The sequence below is a fragment of the Poromitra crassiceps genome (assembly GCF_964638095.1).
Source record: "Poromitra crassiceps genome assembly, chromosome: 3".
NCBI lineage: Eukaryota > Metazoa > Chordata > Actinopteri > Beryciformes > Melamphaidae > Poromitra > Poromitra crassiceps.
The window spans coordinates 61,399,812-61,420,982 of NC_139625.1; the positions used below are offsets into that span (position 1 = coordinate 61,399,812).

The following is a 21,171-nucleotide window of genomic DNA, read 5'->3' on the forward strand; positions in this document are numbered from 1 at the left end:
TGAGCGAGTCAAACATTGGTGAAAGTTTAAAAAAAAAAGACAAAAGAGAAAAGAAAAAGACAGCACTGAGAAAAGGAGCGTTCTCTTCTTCATTCCTGCAAATTTAGTGAAACAGCACCCTTAAATACAGTATGTTCATTTTATCAAACAAATACATCACCAATATTTTCATTTTATCAAACAAATACATCACCAATATTTTCAACATTTTGGATGCACCCATCATCGATGAGAAATGCACTGCATCACATTATGTTTGCTGCTAAATCGTTAAAATATCATTTTCCATGTTAACACACAGGGTAACATAAGCCCAGTCCCAGTTTAACCCCAGGGTTAAACACAGGAGGGTGTGTCCTCCTGCAAGACGCAGCCTTGAAGTGAATATGCAAATCCAAACGTGTGTACCTTCACATTAAGATACACATATATTCTGACTGACTCATTTAACTAATTTGTACTTATTCTTGTGCAAACGGAACCCTACAATTTGTCTAGTGCTCACATTAGTTTGCTTACGTAAAACAAGACATCTACATGGTAATAAAATGCTAAATACATGAAACAGGATATGAATGACTCAGTCACAAAAAATGGAAAGACATTGGTTAGGCTGTGCAACGCTGTGAGTTGGTCTTGGTATGGAATGGTATTTAAAGCGGTATGACAACCTTTGTCGTGCCATTTATTGTGCTATTTCTCCCTTCTCCCCCTTTACACATTTTGCAAAGTCCTGTTGTCGCTTGTTGCATTTGGTGAGTAAGGCGATTCTGACCCTCCATCTACTGATCTTCATTGTAATGTGATCTGAAAGTGAGTTGCAGATACAACAACATGTCTTCTGTTTTCATCATTGTACCTTTTGTTTGACGACTTGGTTTCACCTACAGTACAGTGTCTTGTGTTGGGCACCTGTATGGTGTATGACAATCAATCAATCAATCAATCACACTTTCTACTGCAAACCGTCTCAAACCTCTTGGTTATAAAATATCTATCTTAAAGAAAGAACATTTGACTTGTATCTGAAAAAACAGAAAGGTAAGTGTAGGTGGTTAAGAACTTAAAAGTTGTAATTTTACTTTACTGTATGTTTAAATCAAAGCTTTAAAAAGCTATTGCAACTTTTACCAGCTGCCATGTTTACCGTTCCTTTCTCCCTCACTGTTTGAGTCCCACACTCCTCAACAAGCAGCCGCACATTTTTCAGAGCCACCTGACCTCTCATGATCTCTTCCACACAATCACGCATAGCTAACGATCATAATGATATTTACCATGAACCAATCACGCTAATGATCATAATGATATTTACCATGAACTAATTAGAAGAAAGAAGAAAGCACAGTAGGAATAATGTGATGAGGCGCACTGGAATGCCAAATGAAGCATTATCAATAGATGCTCAGATGTAAATAGCTCGTCGTGATTGGCTGCTGTGAGGGTGCGAGCTAATTACTAGATCTCTTCATACAGACGAGGCTGCTGTTGAGTACATGGTGGGGTGTCAACTGCTCTTCAGATACTTGTTTTCACACTGATGATACATGGCATGCAATATTAGTGTGGTAGTGTGAAATATGCTGGAATATCTACTAAGAAATGTGTGTGTACATACATACAGCACACACACACACACACACACACACACACACACACACACACACACACACACACATATAGAGGCTCTGAGAGGCTGTTTACAAATTAGCCACTAACCCCCAGCAACTTGTCTGAGCTGGAGATACAGACTGACTGCAGTAACAACATAGACAGGAGTCTTTTCGTCTCTAAATACCAAATTGTGTTTATTTAACATGGCATAATGCAGAAAATCATTGATCAAACACATCTATGTTCAATTTATTTATACTGTGGTCATAGTATATATATAGTGTGGTCAGAGAGGCCAACAGCAACCTTGCACCGCGGCAGCGGGTGAGACAAGAGGGACCAGAAGCCAGGTAGAAAACCACAGCGCTAATGGACCAAACGTTGCTGAAAGCACAGTTGTCACAGAGGAAGAAAGTCCCTCGGTGGAGGCTGACCCCCCACGTGAGCACCAACACCCAATCCCTACCATCTCACACAGACCAGAGACCAAGAAACCAGCAAGAAGGAACAAGCTCAAATGGCCAAAGTCAAACGAAGCAGAGGCATGGCACAATTTGGATACAGACCTGATCAAGATCTTGAAGGAAAGGTTGCAGGGAGGCGTCGAAGCCAAGCTCAACCTGTTTGGGGACATCATATTCCAGACCTGCAAAGACAGGTTTGGAGAAGTCATCTCCAAGCAGAGAACTGCCCCAAGGGAAAGGGGGAGGAGGGAAAAGGAGATCACCCAGCTTGTGCAAAGACGCCGACAACTCCGCAAGAGCTGGAGGAAGGCAACCCAGCCAGAGAGAGAAGGTCTGAAAGTCCTGTGGGAGGAGGTCAGGCAAAGGCTAGCCAGGCTCCGTAGGGCTGAACGCATCCGCAAGCGTAGCAAACGGAAGCAGAAAGAACGAGACAGCTTTTTCAAGGATCCCTTCAAGCACGCCAGGCAACTGTTGGAGGAGAAGAAGTCCGGGAAGCTGGAAACCACCAGGGAGCAAATGGAACAGCACGTGAAAAGGCAGTACAGTGACCGGTTAAGAAACGTCCCACTAGGAACACCAGGGTACGTGCCCCGGCCTGCGCCACCGACGGCTGAGTTCAACATCATGCCCCCCAAGCTCAGCGAAGTCAGGCAAACTGTGAAGAAGGCAAGGTCTTCATCAGCACCAGGCCCCAACGGAGTCCCCTACAAGCTTTATAAGAACTGCCCCAAGGTGCTAGAGGTGCTGTGGCACCTATCGAGAGCTGCCTGGAAAAAGCAGCTCATTCCATCGGAGTGGCAAAGGGCTGTAGCGGTCTTCATCCCGAAGGAAGAAAACTCCAAAGACATTGGCCAATTCAGAAACATCGCCCTGCTGAACGTCGAAGGGAAAATCTTCTTCTCAGTGCTGGCCAGAAGGATGACCACCTACCTGCTAAAGAATAGCTACATTGACACCAGCTGTCAAAAAGCAGGAGTCCCAGGTTTCCCAGGGTGCGTAGAGCACTCGATGATGATCTGGGACCAGATCCAGAAGGCCAAGCGGGAGAAGACCGACCTGCACGTCATCTGGCTCGACCTCACCAACGCGTATGGATCAGTACCACACCAACTGATCAACTACGCCTTGGAGTTCTTCCACATGCCTCCCTGCATCAAGAACCTGGTAGCGCGCTACTTCAGCGATCTGCAGATGTGCTTTGCCCTCCAGGACTTCACCACCGGGTGGCAGCATCTAGAAGTGGGAATAGCAATGGGGTGTGCCATTTCTCCAGTACTATTTGTGGCAGCCTTTGAGATAATCCTCATCGGAGCAAGACATATGGTTGGAGGAATCAAATTACCATCTGGCCAGAGGCTACCCCCATTGAGGAGTTATATGGACGACGTCACCAGCCTCCTTCAGACAGCGGCATGTACATCTCGACTGCTGAGAAGGATGGACGAGCTGATGTTATGGGCCAGAATGAAGATCAAACCCTCCAAATCCCGTAGCCTGTCACTCAGAAGGGGAGTCAGAAACGACAATGCCATCTTTGTCGTCGGGGAAGAGAAAATCCCCCTCCTGTCTGAGCAACCCATCAAAAGCTTGGGGAGGCAGTACACGGCAGAGCTGTCTGACAAACAGATGGGGAGGACTGTCATGAAACAGCTCACGGACGGCCTGGCAAAGATCGACCAGAGCCAACTCCCGGGGAAGTACAAGGTCTGGTGCTACCAGTTTATACTCTACAGGAGGGTGATGTGGCCCCTGAAAATGAGCGAGATCCCCTCATCCGCCGTAAGTAAGATGGATGGAAAAGCCAACTCATTCATCAGAAAGTGGCTGGGACTGCCACGGTGCCTTTCTGAAACGGGCCTCTTTGGGAGGAATGCACTGCAGCTTCCATTGCAGTCCATCAGGCTAGGGTACATGCAGGAGAAGTCCAGGCTGGTCCTCGAGCTAAGAGAGTCCACTGACCAGTCAGTGAGGAACGCCAACGCCAAGGTTCCCACTGGCCGAAAGTGGAACGCCCAAGCTGAGGTTGACCAAGCCGTCAGTAGGCTGCATCACCGAGAGATCATGGGCAGAGTCCAGGCAGGAAGAGCAGGGCTAGGATGGGGAGAAGCACCACGGTTCTGGTCCAAGGCTAACCGTAAGGAGAGGAAGGAGATGGTGGTGGCAGAGGTGTCGAGGATGGAGGAAGAGCGCTACAAGATCAAGGCTGTGTCGCAGTGCCGACAAGGAGGCTGGACAACCTGGGAGGGAGTTGTCAACCGGAAGATCAGTTGGTCTGACCTCTGGAAGATCCCACAGGCAAGGATCAGCTTCCTCATTCGTGCAACTTACGACACGCTTCCCTGTCCTCGCAACCTGCACCAATGGTTCGGGAATGAGGAATGCTGCTCACTCTGCAATGCTCCCAATGCAAGCCTCCAGCATATCTTGTCAGGCTGCAAGATCGCACTCTCTCAGGGGCGCTACAGATGGCGTCACGACCAGGTCCTGGGGAAACTGGCAGAGGTGCTGGAGGGGTGTCGACAGGGCAGCAAAGAACCAGCAGAGAACCACACCAGCTTTGTCATGGAAGGGGGCGGAAGAAGATACACCAGGCCAAAAGAGACAACAAGGCCCTTCTCCCCTGACCACAAGTGGGACATGAGGGTTGATCTCCACAAGCAACTCCGGTTCCCCACGGAGATCACAACTACATCTCTCCGCCCTGACATTGTGGTGTGGTCCACCAAGGCAAGAGCGGTGCACCTCATCGAGCTGACAGTCCCATCAGAAGAGGGGATTGAGGCTGCCTTTGAGCGCAAGAAGGCCAAGTATTCAGAGCTGGCTGCTGAGTGCCGGGAGGCTGGCTGGAAGGCTACCATCTACCCAGTGGAGGTTGGCTGCCGAGGCTACGTGGGGCAGTCAGCCACACGCCTCTTGAGGGACGCAGGAGTGACTGGAGGGAAGCTGAGGAAGGCCATAAAAGAGCTGGCAGAGGAGGCCGAGAAGGGCAGCTTTTGGCTCTGGCTGAGGAGGAAGGAGAGGAGCTGGGGAAAGAACAACTAACCCCGACAACAGCCGCAGGGGGTAACACCTATCAGCTGCAGGGGGTGACAGGGAGACGTCCCTGTCACTGCTCCGCCACCAGGAGACGTTCTAGTGATTAAAGGAGCGAAACGTTGATGAATGGTGGTTCCTAGCTGATGACCCTGCAGCTGACCCGTGGGCACCGGAGGAGGTGCGACAGGCATCAATGCCAAGCAGGAAATACCACCTACCTGTACATTAACTACTAGGCATGGATTCATAGGCTCGCCTGCTGCGCGGCCTGGCTAGCAGGCTCGCCCGCCCTGCAGCTCGCATACGCAGCTCAGCTGCTGCGTGGCCTCGCCTGCTCTATTGGCATGTGCAGCGCACAATTGCCAACTTCGCATCACTGATGACATCACTCACTCATGATCACATTGCTCGAGTGATCAGATATTGTGACATCATCAATGGCGCACAATTGCCAACTTCGCATCACTGATGACATCACTCACTCGTGATCACAATTGCTCGAGTGAGTGACATTGTGACATCATCAATGACATCACAATTGCTCGAGATTGCGGACCAAAACGCAGACAGAGCCCACTTACCATCACTGATGACAGAGTGCTCAAGTGACATCACTGATGATGTCATAGACATGACCTCACAATTGCCCGAGTGTAACCAAAAACATGACCAAAATGGCAGAACCCACTTTTAGGATCGTTTATATTCCTGAACCACAGATGAACGATTAGTCAACTATGATGCCAACTAGTGGTTTTGTGAAACCCCTAATATCATGTAATATGGTGCATTTATATAGTATGTATGTACTATGTAGTAGTAGGGTAAATGGATTCAATTTGATACAGCATGTAGCCCTTTGTGCTTGTAATAAAGGTTTATACTGTACTGTATAAATAAACTTGACTTGAGTGAACATAATAGTGCATATTTGAAGATAGACAGATAGACAGACAGGCAGACAGACAGACAGACAGATAGACAGATAGACAGACAGGCAGACAGACAGACACAGATAGAGAAAGAAAGTGGAAGGTACCTGTGCCAGGTGACCTCGGGGTCGGGCGAGCCGGAGGTGATGCAGGTGAAGGTGACTGACTCCTGGTAGTCAGCGGTGGAGTTGAAGGACTGCTGGAACACTGAGAGCACTGGGGGCACTGAGGACACAGAACATGGTAGAAAAGAACTCAGTCAGACAGGGCGAGAGGCTGCGATTGAAAGCTAAATTCTGACTACAGTAGATTCTATTCCTCTGCGCATTTTGATCCCGCTTTGGTAAAAAAAAGAATAATAATACAAAAGAGCTGAACAAACCATAATAGTATGGTCTGATGCTTTAAATCCCAACAATGCTCCATATCATATAAGTCCAAACAATGGCGATATGCCTGTGATTTGACATCGCTGAAAGCCAAATGCTCGTCCTCTGTGGTGAGCAGTGGTTGAACTTGTGCCAGTGTTCTTCCAGGCTGGCCAATTTCAGAAGAAAATATCAAAATTAGTAACACTCCGACACGGCAATTTTAAGGTCACTGGTTTGAATTGTGGTGACTGAGACTGCTGCAGTTATGCCTTTATCAAATACAATTTAAAAACAAATTGAGAGGGCATGTGCCGCCTCAGACATGCAATATCTCTCAGATATGAAATAAACATTGTTTTTTTTTGGTCACTCTAATGTGAAATCAGACCACCACCAGACATGGCTGCCTGACTGGTGATAACTATGCTATTTATGCTATGTTATGCTATGCTATTTTCTCTCTTTATTTATCTGCCTGAGTTTTGAAAGGGTTTCATCAGACCAACCCACAGAAGACCATGTAATCCTTCATTTGGAGTTAGAAAATCACCAAAATTATGAGGTTTCCCTACAGACCTACAGTAGCACTAAATGTCTTTGCTTTGGCTCTGAGGTGCCGGTGCGGTACGGCTGTGGGAGCACATGCAGTCAATAATGCCATTCAACCGCCAAACTGTGAGCGCCCCCTGCTGGTTGAATGCCATTATTGACTGCACGCCATGTTCCCGCAGCCGTACCAGTGTAGGTACCGGAGCTACTCGCCCTACCACATCGGCTCACCCTACCGGATGTGCTCGGCTCGGGGGTTGACGACTACAGATGAAGTTAAAATCTCACATTTATTTTCAAAAAGTAAGGCTCATGTTTCTGAGAAATGGGCCTGTACACTTGAATCATGATCATTAAATGTTTGTATGATTCATATTTTAATGTTCCCACATTAGCTTGCTAAGCTGTCGGACATTTTGCCCACGTTAATCCCACATGCAGCCAATCACAATGCGTGCCCGAGCCGATCTGGTAGGCGAGCCGAAATTGCAGTGGCACCTGCATCTCAGAGGCAAAGCAAAGAAATGCAGTGCTCGATCTGTATGATAACAGTGATATGTATAAACACACACACATACGTACGTATATGTGACACGGTCTGGTGAAAGTAAGCAACCGTGAAACTTTTTTTTTTTTTTCATATTACGCAACTTTAGATGTTGAAGAACGCACTCAATATAACAAACAGTTTTAGGATCACTAAATACTTATAAACTTTAAACTAAAATTGTTCAGGGGAAACCAAGCTTGTTCACCAACTTTCAGGGTGTGAGTGTGTGTTGCTATTAGGAGTATGAACATTCAAATAAGCATATCTTCTTCAACTATGTTCAGATTCCAATGTATGACACATCATTTGAAAGCTTACAATCTGCACTTTCATAATCTGTAAAAAAGTGAAAACTGACCTTGGCCTACTTGTAATCCAAATCACCAGTCCCTGTCACATAAAGCTCTGCCATCCGTGTCCAAACAGTAGTATTATAAACAGCACTGGTCCTGATGACTTTATCAACAGTCTATGTTGACTAGTGTCAGTCAATACAGTGTGCCTCTGTCATCCAATCAGCAGGGGACTGTCATCCTGTCACGCAGACAAAGGAGAGGCGAGGGAGAGCTAGCCCTCGTCTTCTCTCTGCTAGCCGCCGCGGTGACAAGGGAATGACAGCTTTATGGCACAGGCATGTTTATCTGACGTCAAGGCTTCACTTCTACTCCCACTGACAGTCTTCTCCTGTTGCTCCGTCCCATCTCACACCAACATGTTGGTTTACTCCTTTAGTTTGATTCATTTGGGCAGGTGAGAATGATGCAATGCAAACTTAATCACCACACAGAGACGCCGGGAAATTTGGCTCTCGGTCCGCTTTCAAAAGAACTGTGGTGCGGTTCAGTACGACCCCAAAACACAAGGGTATATGGTATAAGGAGGTGGATGCTGGCATCTGGTACCCACCAGTTACTCTTAAGCATAACATAAAAAAACAAAGGCAAACTGCATTCTAGACTGATCCTCATATTCAGTTATTTCTTCATGTGTATTTCATCAACTGGGATGAACACCAGAAATGGAAAATTACAACAAAGTGAGACAAGTCCATGCTGAGCTAACGTTGCAGGGATCTGGAGCGACAAATTGGATTTGTTTTGATGTTTTCTTAATGTTTGATGTTAATTTTGGGAGCAATTGGATATTTGTTTTTGTATTAATCAAGTTCTTTCACTAAAATATTTATTAGATTTAGCCATATCATCCCATTTTGTGGTTTTGGTTGACAAGAATTCCTAAAGCCTGGAGAAAACTGATAAAGACTTTTTTTTTCTAGAATGTGTGGCTGGCAAGCTGGCCAATCTCTTGTTGTAAGTTTCAACGAGTCCGGCCTCTGCTGACCATTGTCACTGCTTTTATTAACGAGGACCACAATGGAAATTAGTCTCCTTGACTTAATTGTGTGTGAAAATTCCTCAACAATTTTATACATGTATATGGCTGTGGCTTAAGGGCTTCTAACCATTGTGTATTTTAACCTTCTGTTAAATAAATTCATTCACTGATTCAACCTACTAACAGAAACAGTAACAGATGGTGTGCTTGTCTTGTGTTGGGAAGGTGTTGCAGTGTCGTATTCTAACTGGCAGCTGCACAGTGGAAAAAAAAGATTTCATCAGCATTCATTATCCTGGGATCAAGACAAAGCCGATTTATTTGGTTTATAATCTAACACTTACAGTATCCCTGAACTGTAAACAGTCCTCATTTGGTTTGAGAGTTATTGAGAGTTAATGATTTGAATTTGTCCTCCAAGTGATGTCATCTGGAGGACACACATTCATTGTAGATCTAAGTCCGGCTCAGTTAAAAGATAGAAGGGGGGGGGGACAGGCTTAAAGTCTCATTAAATTGCTGGTGATAAAATAGAGTTTTGAAGTTCGGAAATAATTATTTTAATGAATGGGGCCTTTAGGAATTCTAATCAAAACAAAGCATCATAGCCAAATGTTTAATGAACCAAGCATACTGCAGTGTAAGTCTTTCTGGGAAGATGAACTACAGCTTCACCACAGTATGGGTGAAAAGCCCGGTGAAGGTACCACACACTCCAAAGCAGAGATGTTCAATATCTCAATAGATGGCTTGAATGGGTGTTGTTATGGCCCCCCCCCCCCAATAAAATCAACACTGACCATTCACAGAATAGGCACAGGCACAAACTTGCATGCGTACACGCACGCACGCACGCACACACACACACGCACACACACACACACACACACACACACACACACACACACACACACAGTCACACAGAAAGTCCGATCCAGTAGCACTGACTGGGCGACTGTCTGACATGATAACCATTGATTTCCACGCCTATAGATCTCCATTCTCCAATGCCCTTCTCGTCTCATGCTATACACTCCCACATCAGTGGGCCTTGTTGAAACAGCCCTGCTGTTAATGAGAGACACTGCCAAGCAGAGAGACTTCAAAAGAGCACATCAGCAACAGGGTTTAAGCATCCAAAAAGAATCTGGCAAGCTTTCTGAATTGGTCATGTATTAGTCATATCCTTGAGACTTCAGAGGCTCAGTAGAGATAATGTGAGGTTTAGAGACGTCCCCATGAGCGCAAGCGTACACCACAACCACCCTTCAAGATGCAAACCGGTTTGGACTGATTTAAATGTGATTCATGAAGAGAGGACTTGTTTTCTATTAGATTCTAATGGGCTTCAATGAACTGAATGAAGATTTTTTTTTGCAATGTCACAGCCAGATAATATCTGTTATACATTTAGCAAGTAGCCTAGATGTTCTGTGTTTTCTTCAATAGTTGTTTTGTAAGACTTTTTGCTGGAGCGCTTATGAAGGATTAGTGTTACTGTTGCCTTATGGGTTAACACAAAGTTGTAATCAAATGCGACCTGAGTCCCAATTAAAAATGTAATATACGGGAACAGAAGACACTGCATCTATTTTCTTTTAAAACAACCTGTGGTAGCTACTGCTGTTAAAGTTTGAAGGACAGAGTCAGTGGTTTACTTGGTGCTCTATGTGTCTAGAAAGCAAACAGTGGATTTCAAGTTATCTCCATTTCACGAGGCAGCTGGATTCACGCAAGAACGAGATCACAATCCCACGACAAATCCATCTTGCCATGCTCCAATCTCTCTAATCTGAGCGCCTTGAGATAAGTCGTGTTGTGATTTGGCACTATAGAAATATAAAATTGATTGATTGATCTCAGCATCAGAGGAAGGAGGAGGCGCTCCTAAGTGGTTGAAGTTAGCTCATGATAGACGGCGATAACAGATGGTTCATCCAATCACCTGCCAAGTATCTTTTGAAAGTGCCTGCCCTATTAACCGCGTTCCAAGATCGAGTTCCCGGATGGTTCTGTGAAACAAACCATCTAGCAGTGTCAGGTTATTTAGCTTCACCATCAGTTACATTAAAAAACTTCATGTACTGTGTGTGGCTAGTGGGTCATCAGAATGGAGTGCACAGGAGCTTTGATAAGTGATAAAGGACAAATGAAATCAACACTACAGTATATTCCAGGCTGGAAGTCTGACAACATTTATTAAGACAAATCATTTAGAACAGAAAGGTAAGTCTTGAATGAAAATGGCAGCTTTCTAGCCAGATATTAACGTTAGCTTAATAGTCAATCCAAGTTACATGAAATGGACTGCTGTGGTGCAAAGCTAGCTAGGCTGCTACAGATTATGGCATAGAGTTTGTGTGCGTCAGTGTGGTAAAGTCTGCTTGTATCTAATGCAGATATTATTATATTGTTTGTATCTAATGCAGATATTATATTGTTTGTATCTAATGCAGATATTATATTGTTTGTATCTAATGCAGATATTATTATATGGTTTGTATCTAATGCAGATATTATTATATGGTTTGTATCTAATGCAGATATGACACCTGAGGAGAAGGAGAGTGTGCTGAAATATGTGCCGCTTGATGGAATCCCCTTCAACGTTCAGGGATGAAAAATGACGGCATGTCATCAGGGAAAGGACAAACATGCCCGTGATAAACTGAGCGAATGTCAGTGGAGTGAGTGTGTGTGTGTGTGTGTGTGTGTGTGTGTGTGTCAGAGAGAGAGAGAGCGAGCAGGGAGAGTGAATCAAGTGCGGTTGACATAATGTGAACTCAATTCCGACTCTCACTATTCTACTCCTGCATACTCACTGAATATTGTCATTTTAACTGCTAACAGATGCAGCGCACATAGCAATTACCATCCTAAATTGCTTTCATTGCAGTTGTGCTGATTGTGAAATCAATTGATTAATGTCAAACTAAGCTTCTCTCACCCCCTCTACCAGACATTGTGAATGAATGAAAGGCTTACAGAACTCTTCTATGATGACAATACACTACTGAGATAGCTTCCTAAAATCTCTGCTATAGGCTATTGCTCCATCCACCTAAGCTACATAGCCCTCGGGTTGACTAGCCATCCGGTGGGCAGCCATCTTTTTGGACACGCCATCATCGGCATCTAGGGTCCGCTTTGATGATAAGCTAGAGACTGGGAGCAAGAGCGAAGCTTCAATCCCCGCATGCTTACGGGCAAGAAACCACTCTTTTATCAACGGAGCGATGAATATTTATGAGCAAGTTGTTTCCGCCCGGGTTTTGGACAACATGTTCATCCTCTGTGAGCTCAATTTCATCGACACATGTTGTTCTGCATGACTGGTTCAAGCGATGCCCGTTGGTTGCCATGGCGACTACAGTAAGTATTCAGAACTGGCTTGCCCTTATGCTGGGCTCACGTCTTTTCGGAAGAAGGGACGACACCTCGTCGTTGCTTTTTTTTATTTTATTTTTTCACATTTTACAGTGCATTTTTCTTCCTTCCCCTCTGCTGCTGCCTCCAGGGTGTCCAGACTTTCTCAACAGTTCCTTTATCTCGCCTGCCTGCTTTGCCTTAGTGCTGCCTCCCCTAAAACACCGGAGCCCCCTGAGAGCGGTCTGCTCTGCCCGCTTGTGTACAGTGCCTGCCTCCGTATTGTCGGACTAGTCCAGGTTGTTGTAATTGCATCCCCTGGTACTTGCGGGACCGCACCACTTCCTCACCCTCGATGGTGTCAGGATCTCCGTGACCTTACTGACTCTGAGCTGCAGGCGCTTCTCCTTGCACCGCCCGGCCAAGCACTCCACCAGACTCCTATATTCCTCCTCCATTGCCCTCACTATTGCATCCCATTATAGAGGAGTCATCCGGAAATATTGGTTCCATGAGGTTCCATGACCCACAGTTGACTCTGAAGACGGAGGTGTCGAGAGTTTTAACACGTTTTAAATTCCTCCCTGTCCCCAGCCCTGAGCGCCCTCTTCTTTCTAGCCAGAATGTCTTTTTTTTTATTGCCATAATGTGGTTGGAGAGACCCTCAATGTCCTCATTTTTTGGCCCATAAGGCAGGATCCAGTCTGTGTCCTATAAAGTAGGCTTGGGTCATATCCAAAATGTTCTATTGCGATGGTGTATATTGAAACATACAATATTATTGCAGCAGAGATAAGAGAATATAGATATTGGATACCATTGAAATATCACGATACAGCCTCCAGAGGCCATACACTCCTATTCTTTGTAACAATAGGCTGCTGCTGAACAACAGGCACGTGGATAACATAACGTGGATATCAGCCTGCGATCTGATCTGCCGAGGGGAAGGGCACCAGAGCCACATGCACCCCTCCACATAACGCAGGTCGAGCACCATGTTCTCCCTCCTCTTGTATTTCTCATATTGAGTGAAATCTGTCTGAGTAGAGGAGAGGGAGGCATGGCTGAAGTTTCCTGAGTTTGCCGCGAAGACGCTGAGGAGTTGCTGTCTGTATTCCCGCAACAGCTGAGTGGATGACATCACACGCTGTGCATAGTGTGTTGATAGTCACACTTTGTTCTGACAAGGGCGGACAGCTCATCTGCCATGTGTGCCAGCGATCTGCACGTTCCCCACAGAAACAGATGGACGGTGCCGTTTAAATCTGCTTTCTCTGGGACTCTCACTTCCCCTTCTGCAGTGCCACCAGCTCGGTGGCTAGAGTCTCCTGATCACCCTGGGCCAAATGCTGACCTCGGGGTGATGAAATGTTCCAGCACAACATGCTTCCAAGTAGGACAAGACACATACCTGTAATTCCAAGTGGGACAACACACCCAACATACTCCCAAGTAGTAGGTCCTCTGGGTAAAGCAGAGGTAGATTCCTTGGCTACCAACATGAGGTTTGAGTCCCTGTGTTATCTCCGGCTTGGTCGGGCGTCGTTGTGGGTGGGAAGCTGGATTAAGGGTATGTGCCCTGGTCGCTGCACTAGTAGCTCCTCTGGTCGGTCAGGGTGCCTGTTTGTGGGGGAGGGGAACAGGGGGGAATAGCGTGATCCTCCCATGCGATACGTCCTGTTGGTGAAACTCCTCGCAGTCAGGTGAAAAGAAGCGGCTGGCGACTGCACATGTATCGGAGGAAGCCTGTGCTAGCCTACAACTCTCCCCAGATCAGCAGAGGAGGTAGAGCCATGGCCAGGACAGCAGGGGGAAACAACAAACAAACCAAAAAACATACTTCCAAGTAAAGTAAGAAAAGCAACACAAGTAGTAAAAAGTACCAAAATATAAAGAGAACAGAGAAACAAAGCAATAGTAGGTTTAGGCACGCTTTGAGTGCTGAGGGAAAAATGATACAAAATAGGAAATAGTAGACGTCCACATGGCGCAGGATAAAATCATTATTAGGCAGCCTGAAAAGCCCGGATGGGTAAATATCATGAGAACCAACTGAAGTCTCAATCATATCTTGTTTCCTCTGGGCTCAACTGAGCACTTGCGAGTGTGCAAGTCCTTACAGTCCTCACTGTACTGTATAGAGATCAACAGTCCTCACTGTACTGTATAGGGATCAACAGTCCTCACTGTACTGTATAGAGATCAACAGTCCTCACTGTACTGTATAGAGATCAACAGTCCTCACTGTACTGTATAGAGATCAACAGTCCTCACTGTACTGTATAGAGATCAACAGTCCTCACTGTACTGTATAGAGATCAACAGTCCTCACTGTACTGTATAGAGATCAACAGTCCTCACTGTACTGTATAGAGATCAACAGTCCTCACTGTACTGTATAGGGATCAACAGTCCTCACTGTACTGTATAGAGATCAACAGTCCTCACTGTCTGGTGGACCCGGCAGTACATTTGTTGAATGATGACTCGCATATCTTCTTCACCGGAAAATCACGTAATATCTGGCTAGCAGGTCTAACGGCCGCCAAGAAGATTGTTGCTCAACGTTGGAATCCTCCACATGATATATCACATACTCATTGGCTTCGGAGCTTTCTGGACATTTCATACCTGGAACTATCTTCAGCAAGAATTAACAAGGCAAAACCAAACACGATTGTAGTATGGACAGATTTAATTTCGAAGTTAAAAGATCTTCTGATTAGGTGATTATTTTTATTTGATGTCTGCCTGTTTTTGTTTTTGTTTTAATTTATATGGTCAGTTGCAATAGCCGGATTGGTGGTAAGGGGTGGGGGGTGGGGAGGGCATTGGGGGGGTAGAGGGATAAGTGGGTTTATAAATATTCATATTTGTAGGGTATTCATAGGATATTGTATGTATTGTATGAATGTATGCTTTGCCTACAAAATAAAAAATTAATGATAAAAAAAACAGTCCTCACTGTACTGTATTCACCTTATTCACCACGCCCACTTTTTCTCTCTTCCGCGTTCAACGCAAACGTATTTGTTCTTCCGGTTCAGCGCTAGTTGCCTTCTGTGGCTAATATTAGCTGCTAGTTATGTTATATGGCAGTAAAATGCCACTGAATGACCAAATTGATATAACTTTTAACCATTTCGAGTAACACTGTTTCCATACGGATCACCAGCGTTAGTTTGTTGTTTATAACGTGGCTATATTCATAACGTTTCTATCTCGGATGCGTTATTTCGAATCGCACATAGGTTACGCCAAACCACACATAGGTTACGCTAAAACGCACATAGGTTACGCCTCGAATCGCACGCAACCTATGTGGGTTTCAGGACGCAACAGCCTCGACTCCACTAACGTCATCTTTAGAGCACAATATTGCTGGAATGCAAGTTTAACTAAACAGTTACATGTCCTCTGCATTCTACATAAAATTAAGATATTACGGGTTGTTTTATTTTGTATGTTACATACGTATTGGCCAATATATGTTAGTTTATGGGGGAGTAATTTTGCCACTTTAGGAGGGGAGTGTGCGTGGCCATTTTGCCTGCGGGGTTTTTGGCAAGTCAAAACGGAAATACTATTACAAAATGATGTAATGCGGAAGCGTCCATGTGTGGGCAAAGAATAAGGTGTATAGGGATCAACAGTCCTCACTATACTGTATAGAGATCAACAGTCCTCACTGTACTGTATAGAGATCAACAGTCCTCACTGTACTGTATATAGATCAACAGTCCTCACTGTACTGTATATAGATCAACAGTCCTCACTGTACTGTATAGAGATCAACAGTCCTCACTATACTGTATAGAGATCAACAGTCCTCACTGTACTGTATAGAGATCAACAGTCCTCACTGTACTGTATAGAGATCAACAGTCCTCACTGTACTGTATAGATATCAACAGTCCTCACTGTACTGTATAGAGATCAACATTCCTCACTGTACTGTATAGAGATCAACAGTCCTCACTGTACTGTATAGATATCAACAGCAGGCACGTGCACACATAGACATGAAAGGGGGCTTGAGCCCCTGCCTTTTTTTCAGTGTGTAAAAAGTGCCTTTTTTTTTTTTTTTTTTTTATTATTATAATACATTTTTCATTTTCATTCCAACAACACATGAACAAAACAAACAGCTCAGACACATGAAAAAATAAAATAAAAAGTGCCCTTTCCTGACCATGAATGCATTTCTAATGGTGCTTTGTATGGAAATCGCCCTTTCCATGCCGTCACTGAAGGCAGCATTCAAAGAGAAATGCCTTTTCCGAGCTCTCTTGGCCTTGAATGCACCATTTGTAATAGGCCTCTGCATGGAGCAGTGTTTTTCTAAACCGCCCCTGAAGGCACCAACCCAAAAATGAACCCAAAAATGAATGAATAAATAAATACATAAATAAATAAACACCTAATAAATAAATAACCAAAATATAGGGAACAAATGCAGAATTGTTGCTCTTGAAAATATTTTTTACTTTACACTATTGGAAAGGGATGTTGTGTTGTTGAATCAGCAAAAAATAAAAAAAATTCTAATACACCTTATCTAAATCTTCTGTCTTGCTTTTTAGAATTATGGTTAAAATGCATGGTATATTACAAGCCTCACTCAGTATCGTTCAATGTTTCTGCCTGTGTTGCTATCTGTTGTAGTACAACAACCTAAAGGGAGAAAAGGAGCAAATAAATATTGATGCTTAAATGATTTCACAACAGTATTGCAACAGCATGCAACTTTTATATACTAATATTATTCAGTTATGGAGTTATTTTTCCGTGACAAGTCTCATCCTAAAATGAGATATTCCTCTAAATCTGGTTAAAATCTGAATATTTAAAATGAGTTATACCCCTAAATTGGCCTTCAAATTGCCTCAAATTTCTAATGTTCTTTGCACGTCCCTGATCAACAGTCCTCACTGTACTGTATAGATATCAACAGTCCTCACTGTACTGTCTAGAGATCAACAGTCCTCACTGTACTGTATAGATATCAACAGTCACTGTACTGTATAGGGATCAACAGTCCTCACTGTACTGTATAGGGATCAACAGAGTCTCCTTGATGCAAAGTGCAGTTGACATCAAAGTGTGTGGCTCCTGCAGGGTGTGTCTCCTGCAGGGTGTGTTTCCTGCAGGGTGCGTCTCCTGCAGGGTGTGTTTCCTGCAGGGTGCGTCTCCTGCAGGGTGTGTCTCCTGCAGGGTGTGTCTCCTGCAGGGTGTGTTTCCTGCAGGGTGTGTTTCCTGCAGGGTGCGTCTCCTGCAGGGTGTGTTTCCTGCAGGGTGTGGCTCCTGCAGGGTGTGTGCGTCTCCTGCAGGGTGTGTCTCCTGCAGGGTGTGTTTCCTGCAGGGTGTGGCTCCTGCAGGGTGCGTCTCCTGCAGGATGTGTTTCCTGCAGGGTGTGTTTCCTGCAGGGTGTGGCTCCTGCAGGGTGTGTTTCCTGCAGGATGTGTTTCCTGCAGGGTGTGTTTCCTGCAGGGTGTGTTTCCTGCAGGGTGTGTTTCCTGCAGGGTGCGTCTCCTGCAGGATGTGTTTCCTGCAGGATGTGTTTCCTGCAGGGTGTGTTTCCTGCAGGGTGTGGCTCCTGCAGGGTGTGTTTCCTGCAGGGTGTGTTTCCTGCAGGATGTGTTTCCTGCAGGGTGTGTTTCCTGCAGGGTGTGTTTCCTGCAGGGTGTGGCTCCTGCAGGGTGCGTCTCCTGCAGGATGTGTTTCCTGCAGGGTGTGTTTCCTGCAGGGTGTGTTTCCTGCAGGGTGTGGCTCCTGCAGGGTGTGTTTCCTGCAGGGTGTGTTTCCTGCAGGGTGTGTTTCCTGCAGGGTGTGGCTCCTGCAGGGTGTGGCTCCTGCAGGGTGTGTTTCCTGCAGGGTGTGTTTCCTGCAGGGTGTGTTTCCTGCAGGGTGTGGCTCCTGCAGGGTGTGTTTCCTGCAGGGTGTGTTTCCTGCAGGGTGTGTTTCCTGCAGGGTGTGTCTCCTGCAGGGTGTGTTTCCTGCAGGGTGTGGCTCCTGCAGAAATGGCCCTCTTCTCAGGGGACTCAGCACAGCCCGTCCTGTCTCCCACATGGCAAGTGTCGTGTCGCTGCAATAATAGGTTGTGCCTCATTGAGCAAGCTTATTGGATCTTCCTCAGCACTGAGGTAAGTGCTGTGCTAAATTGAAGGCAATTCATAGTTTTTTGGGGGGAGGGCCGCTGCCGCTATTACATTAGATGGGAGAAAATTACATAGGCAGAGACAATATTGCAGCTGTTCAAGTGTTACGAGAGAGGCTCATAGCCTTAGTGAGATCACGTCTCAATCACTTGAGCAGTCTCAGGTGATTCGCTGTAAATGAGGACAAATGAGAAAATTAAAATGACATCCTTCGATTTTTGGGCCACAGAAGCCAGAGCCGTTACTAATTGAAATCTTCAATCACACAAAAGGAAAGGGAGGGCAAATCAAAGCTAAGGTAACAGAAGCGGCAGACCTGTAGGCTATTAACTGTGCTACTGATTAACTTATCTGCCGTCAATACAGCTGGAGCTTTCACAGTTGAGACAACTCTTTTCTCAGGCTGCAGCTCAAAGGTCCATTCAACCTGCATTTCTATGAAGCACTATTCAGAATGACTGACTTATACTCTTTGAATCGTGTACTATTTCAAGATCACTGACTTCACTCAGATGATCCAAACAGTGTCAACAGTTGCTAGCCAAGATGCTTTTGGCATTGAACTGTAGAGAGGGTGGGCGAGGGTGTTCACCCATTCATTTGAAATTGCACTGTATTATGGGAAATCCATAGACCGTATAATAAATATGGACGTAGCGACCGTGGCCTCGCCTATTGGTTTTTGGACTTCTGTTTTAAAGCCTCAAGGTTGGCATTTTCACCATCGCCATCTTGGTTATTTGGAGCCAGAAGTGACGTACATTAGGACAGGAAGAGCCGCAGCGCGGCCTGCTATTGGTCTGTGATATGATTCTATTATTATTTGCCTGACCAGACAACGTGAGGCCAATATTATGGCCGGTAAAAATTGCACTACGGACACTGCACAGACTTACCCCGAAATCCTTGTGTGTGCGGTGAACTTTAAACTTTTAACTTGTATCTAGCACTTTTACTTAGGTAGTATTGTAAGCAGGGTGGGAATTACACGGAGGCCATCAGGCCATGGCCTGCATTGCCCCTCCCTCTGGCTGTGATGCCCTGAGATCCCTAAAGCCACCTTGGCAGTGCCCTGCTAACAGCCTGCTACTGTCAGTTGCTTTAAAAGCGTCAGTCGTCTCAGTTTAATGTAGCCTGCCCTATGCAAAGGTTGTGTAATTGGCTCATTTTAAGACACATTTCAGAAAAATTGCTCTTTGTGACGTCAAGACAGCAATGGCCTTTTTGCCCTGGCATGTGGCATTATTCCCTAAAAAAAGGCCAGATGGCCTTGCCCCTAAAATGACAAAATTCCTACCCTGGTTGTAACACTATGGGCTCTATCGTCGCAGGCGGTCATTTTGCGTTCGCACCCGTTTTGCGCTGGAATAGCGCCGCGCAAAGCCCTTAAAAGCCACAGTCACGTCTGTGACAGCAGCTTATTTCTTGCTGAGTGTCGTGGGCAAGCAGAGGGACAGAGTGAGAGAGAAAAGAGGAGAGAGAGAGAGGGGGGGGAGGGGGGAGAACGAGAGAGGGAAGAGAGAGGGAGAGAATTGGAGGATGAACCAGTTCGGATTTTGATGAAGCATTAGAAACTAACGAACATTGGTGCTGATGGAACGATCCATTTGAAACACACCAAAGGGCTGCCGCACAGTTACAGTACGCAGTGGATATCCACATGGTGTTATTATGTCCCAAAGCGTGTGCTTACTGTACTTAGTCATTTGGTTCATATTATAGGCTATAACATACACATTTAAGAAGATTTGTTTCTTTAATAGGGTAGGGATGTGTGAGATTTTAATTCTGGCCTATTTCAATAGCCTATATCAGAATTGTCCACTCGGGTTAAGCTATTATGGCAGAAAGCCGGCACAACTTTCTCAAAAGCAATCTACGGTTACCTCACACAGGGCCTGAAATTAGCAACCACCAAGCGCCATTGGCGACCAGATTTTACGTTTGACGGGTGAGCTCAGGGGTCTACCTGCCACGTGGCGGGTCCCAAAATAGTCATCATGTGAAATTAAAACTGTGTTTTTGTGCGCAGCCGACCAATTAAATATTCTTGAGGCAACTCTTAACAACACTGGAATAAAGATCGACTATATGACTATACTATGATTCTTTATTATTTTATAACATCCTTTGTTTAATACAAAATGGCTGGTAAATATTCAATATGGCTGGAATTCTGGAACATTACCGGCTGCATTGGCCGGTAAAAAATATGCCTGGCGGGTGGATTTTTTCTATCTAACTGTCACCTGGCCAGTGAGTCAAAAAGTTAATTTCGGGGCCTGACCTCACACCACAGACCTGTATGGTCGGGAATTATGTAGCCTAATAAAACCATGACAAACAAATTCTAATTTTTTAATTAAGGTGTGTTTTTTCTGCAATGTAGGCTATAGTTGAAAATCAACGTGGCATTCTAAGGAGGGAAGAGTGTGTGCGCGCGCGAGGTGTTGGAGAGAGAGTGACATCTATGCCGTGCGTAATGTATCCAAGCGAGGATTTCCTGCACTGCGCGGAGAATACTGTGTGTGGTGTCCACAGGCGTACGTACGCCTGTCGTAGTGGGCATTTTTGTGCTAAGACCTGCTATTAGGTGGCGTTAATATTGAGAGCACCCAAGGTCCTTTTTTCTAACACATTCTGCTGAAACAGCTATTTTGGCACGAGAACGCCCAAACGTGTTTACGCTCGGAACATGGCGATGGTATCTTCGCCAGAGCGCAAAATGACACTTGCAGGAGGCAGATGATAGGCTAAGAGGCGCACGGACACGGCTGGACCATGCCTACACCT

The 21,171-nt window shown here is 45.4% G+C and overlaps 1 protein-coding gene across 1 annotated transcript in view; it reads right to left on the reverse strand.

Annotated features, from left to right (window-relative positions):
- ncam2 (neural cell adhesion molecule 2) overlaps window positions 1–21,171 on the reverse strand; it is a gene marked incomplete at both ends in the record, with an annotated part of 533,990 nt that overhangs the window by 121,002 nt on the left and 391,817 nt on the right. The window contains one exon of the mRNA XM_083633844.1: window positions 6,154–6,271. Within this exon, the coding sequence (XP_083489970.1) occupies window positions 6,154–6,271 (118 nt within the window). The remainder of the gene's footprint in view (window positions 1–6,153; window positions 6,272–21,171) is intronic.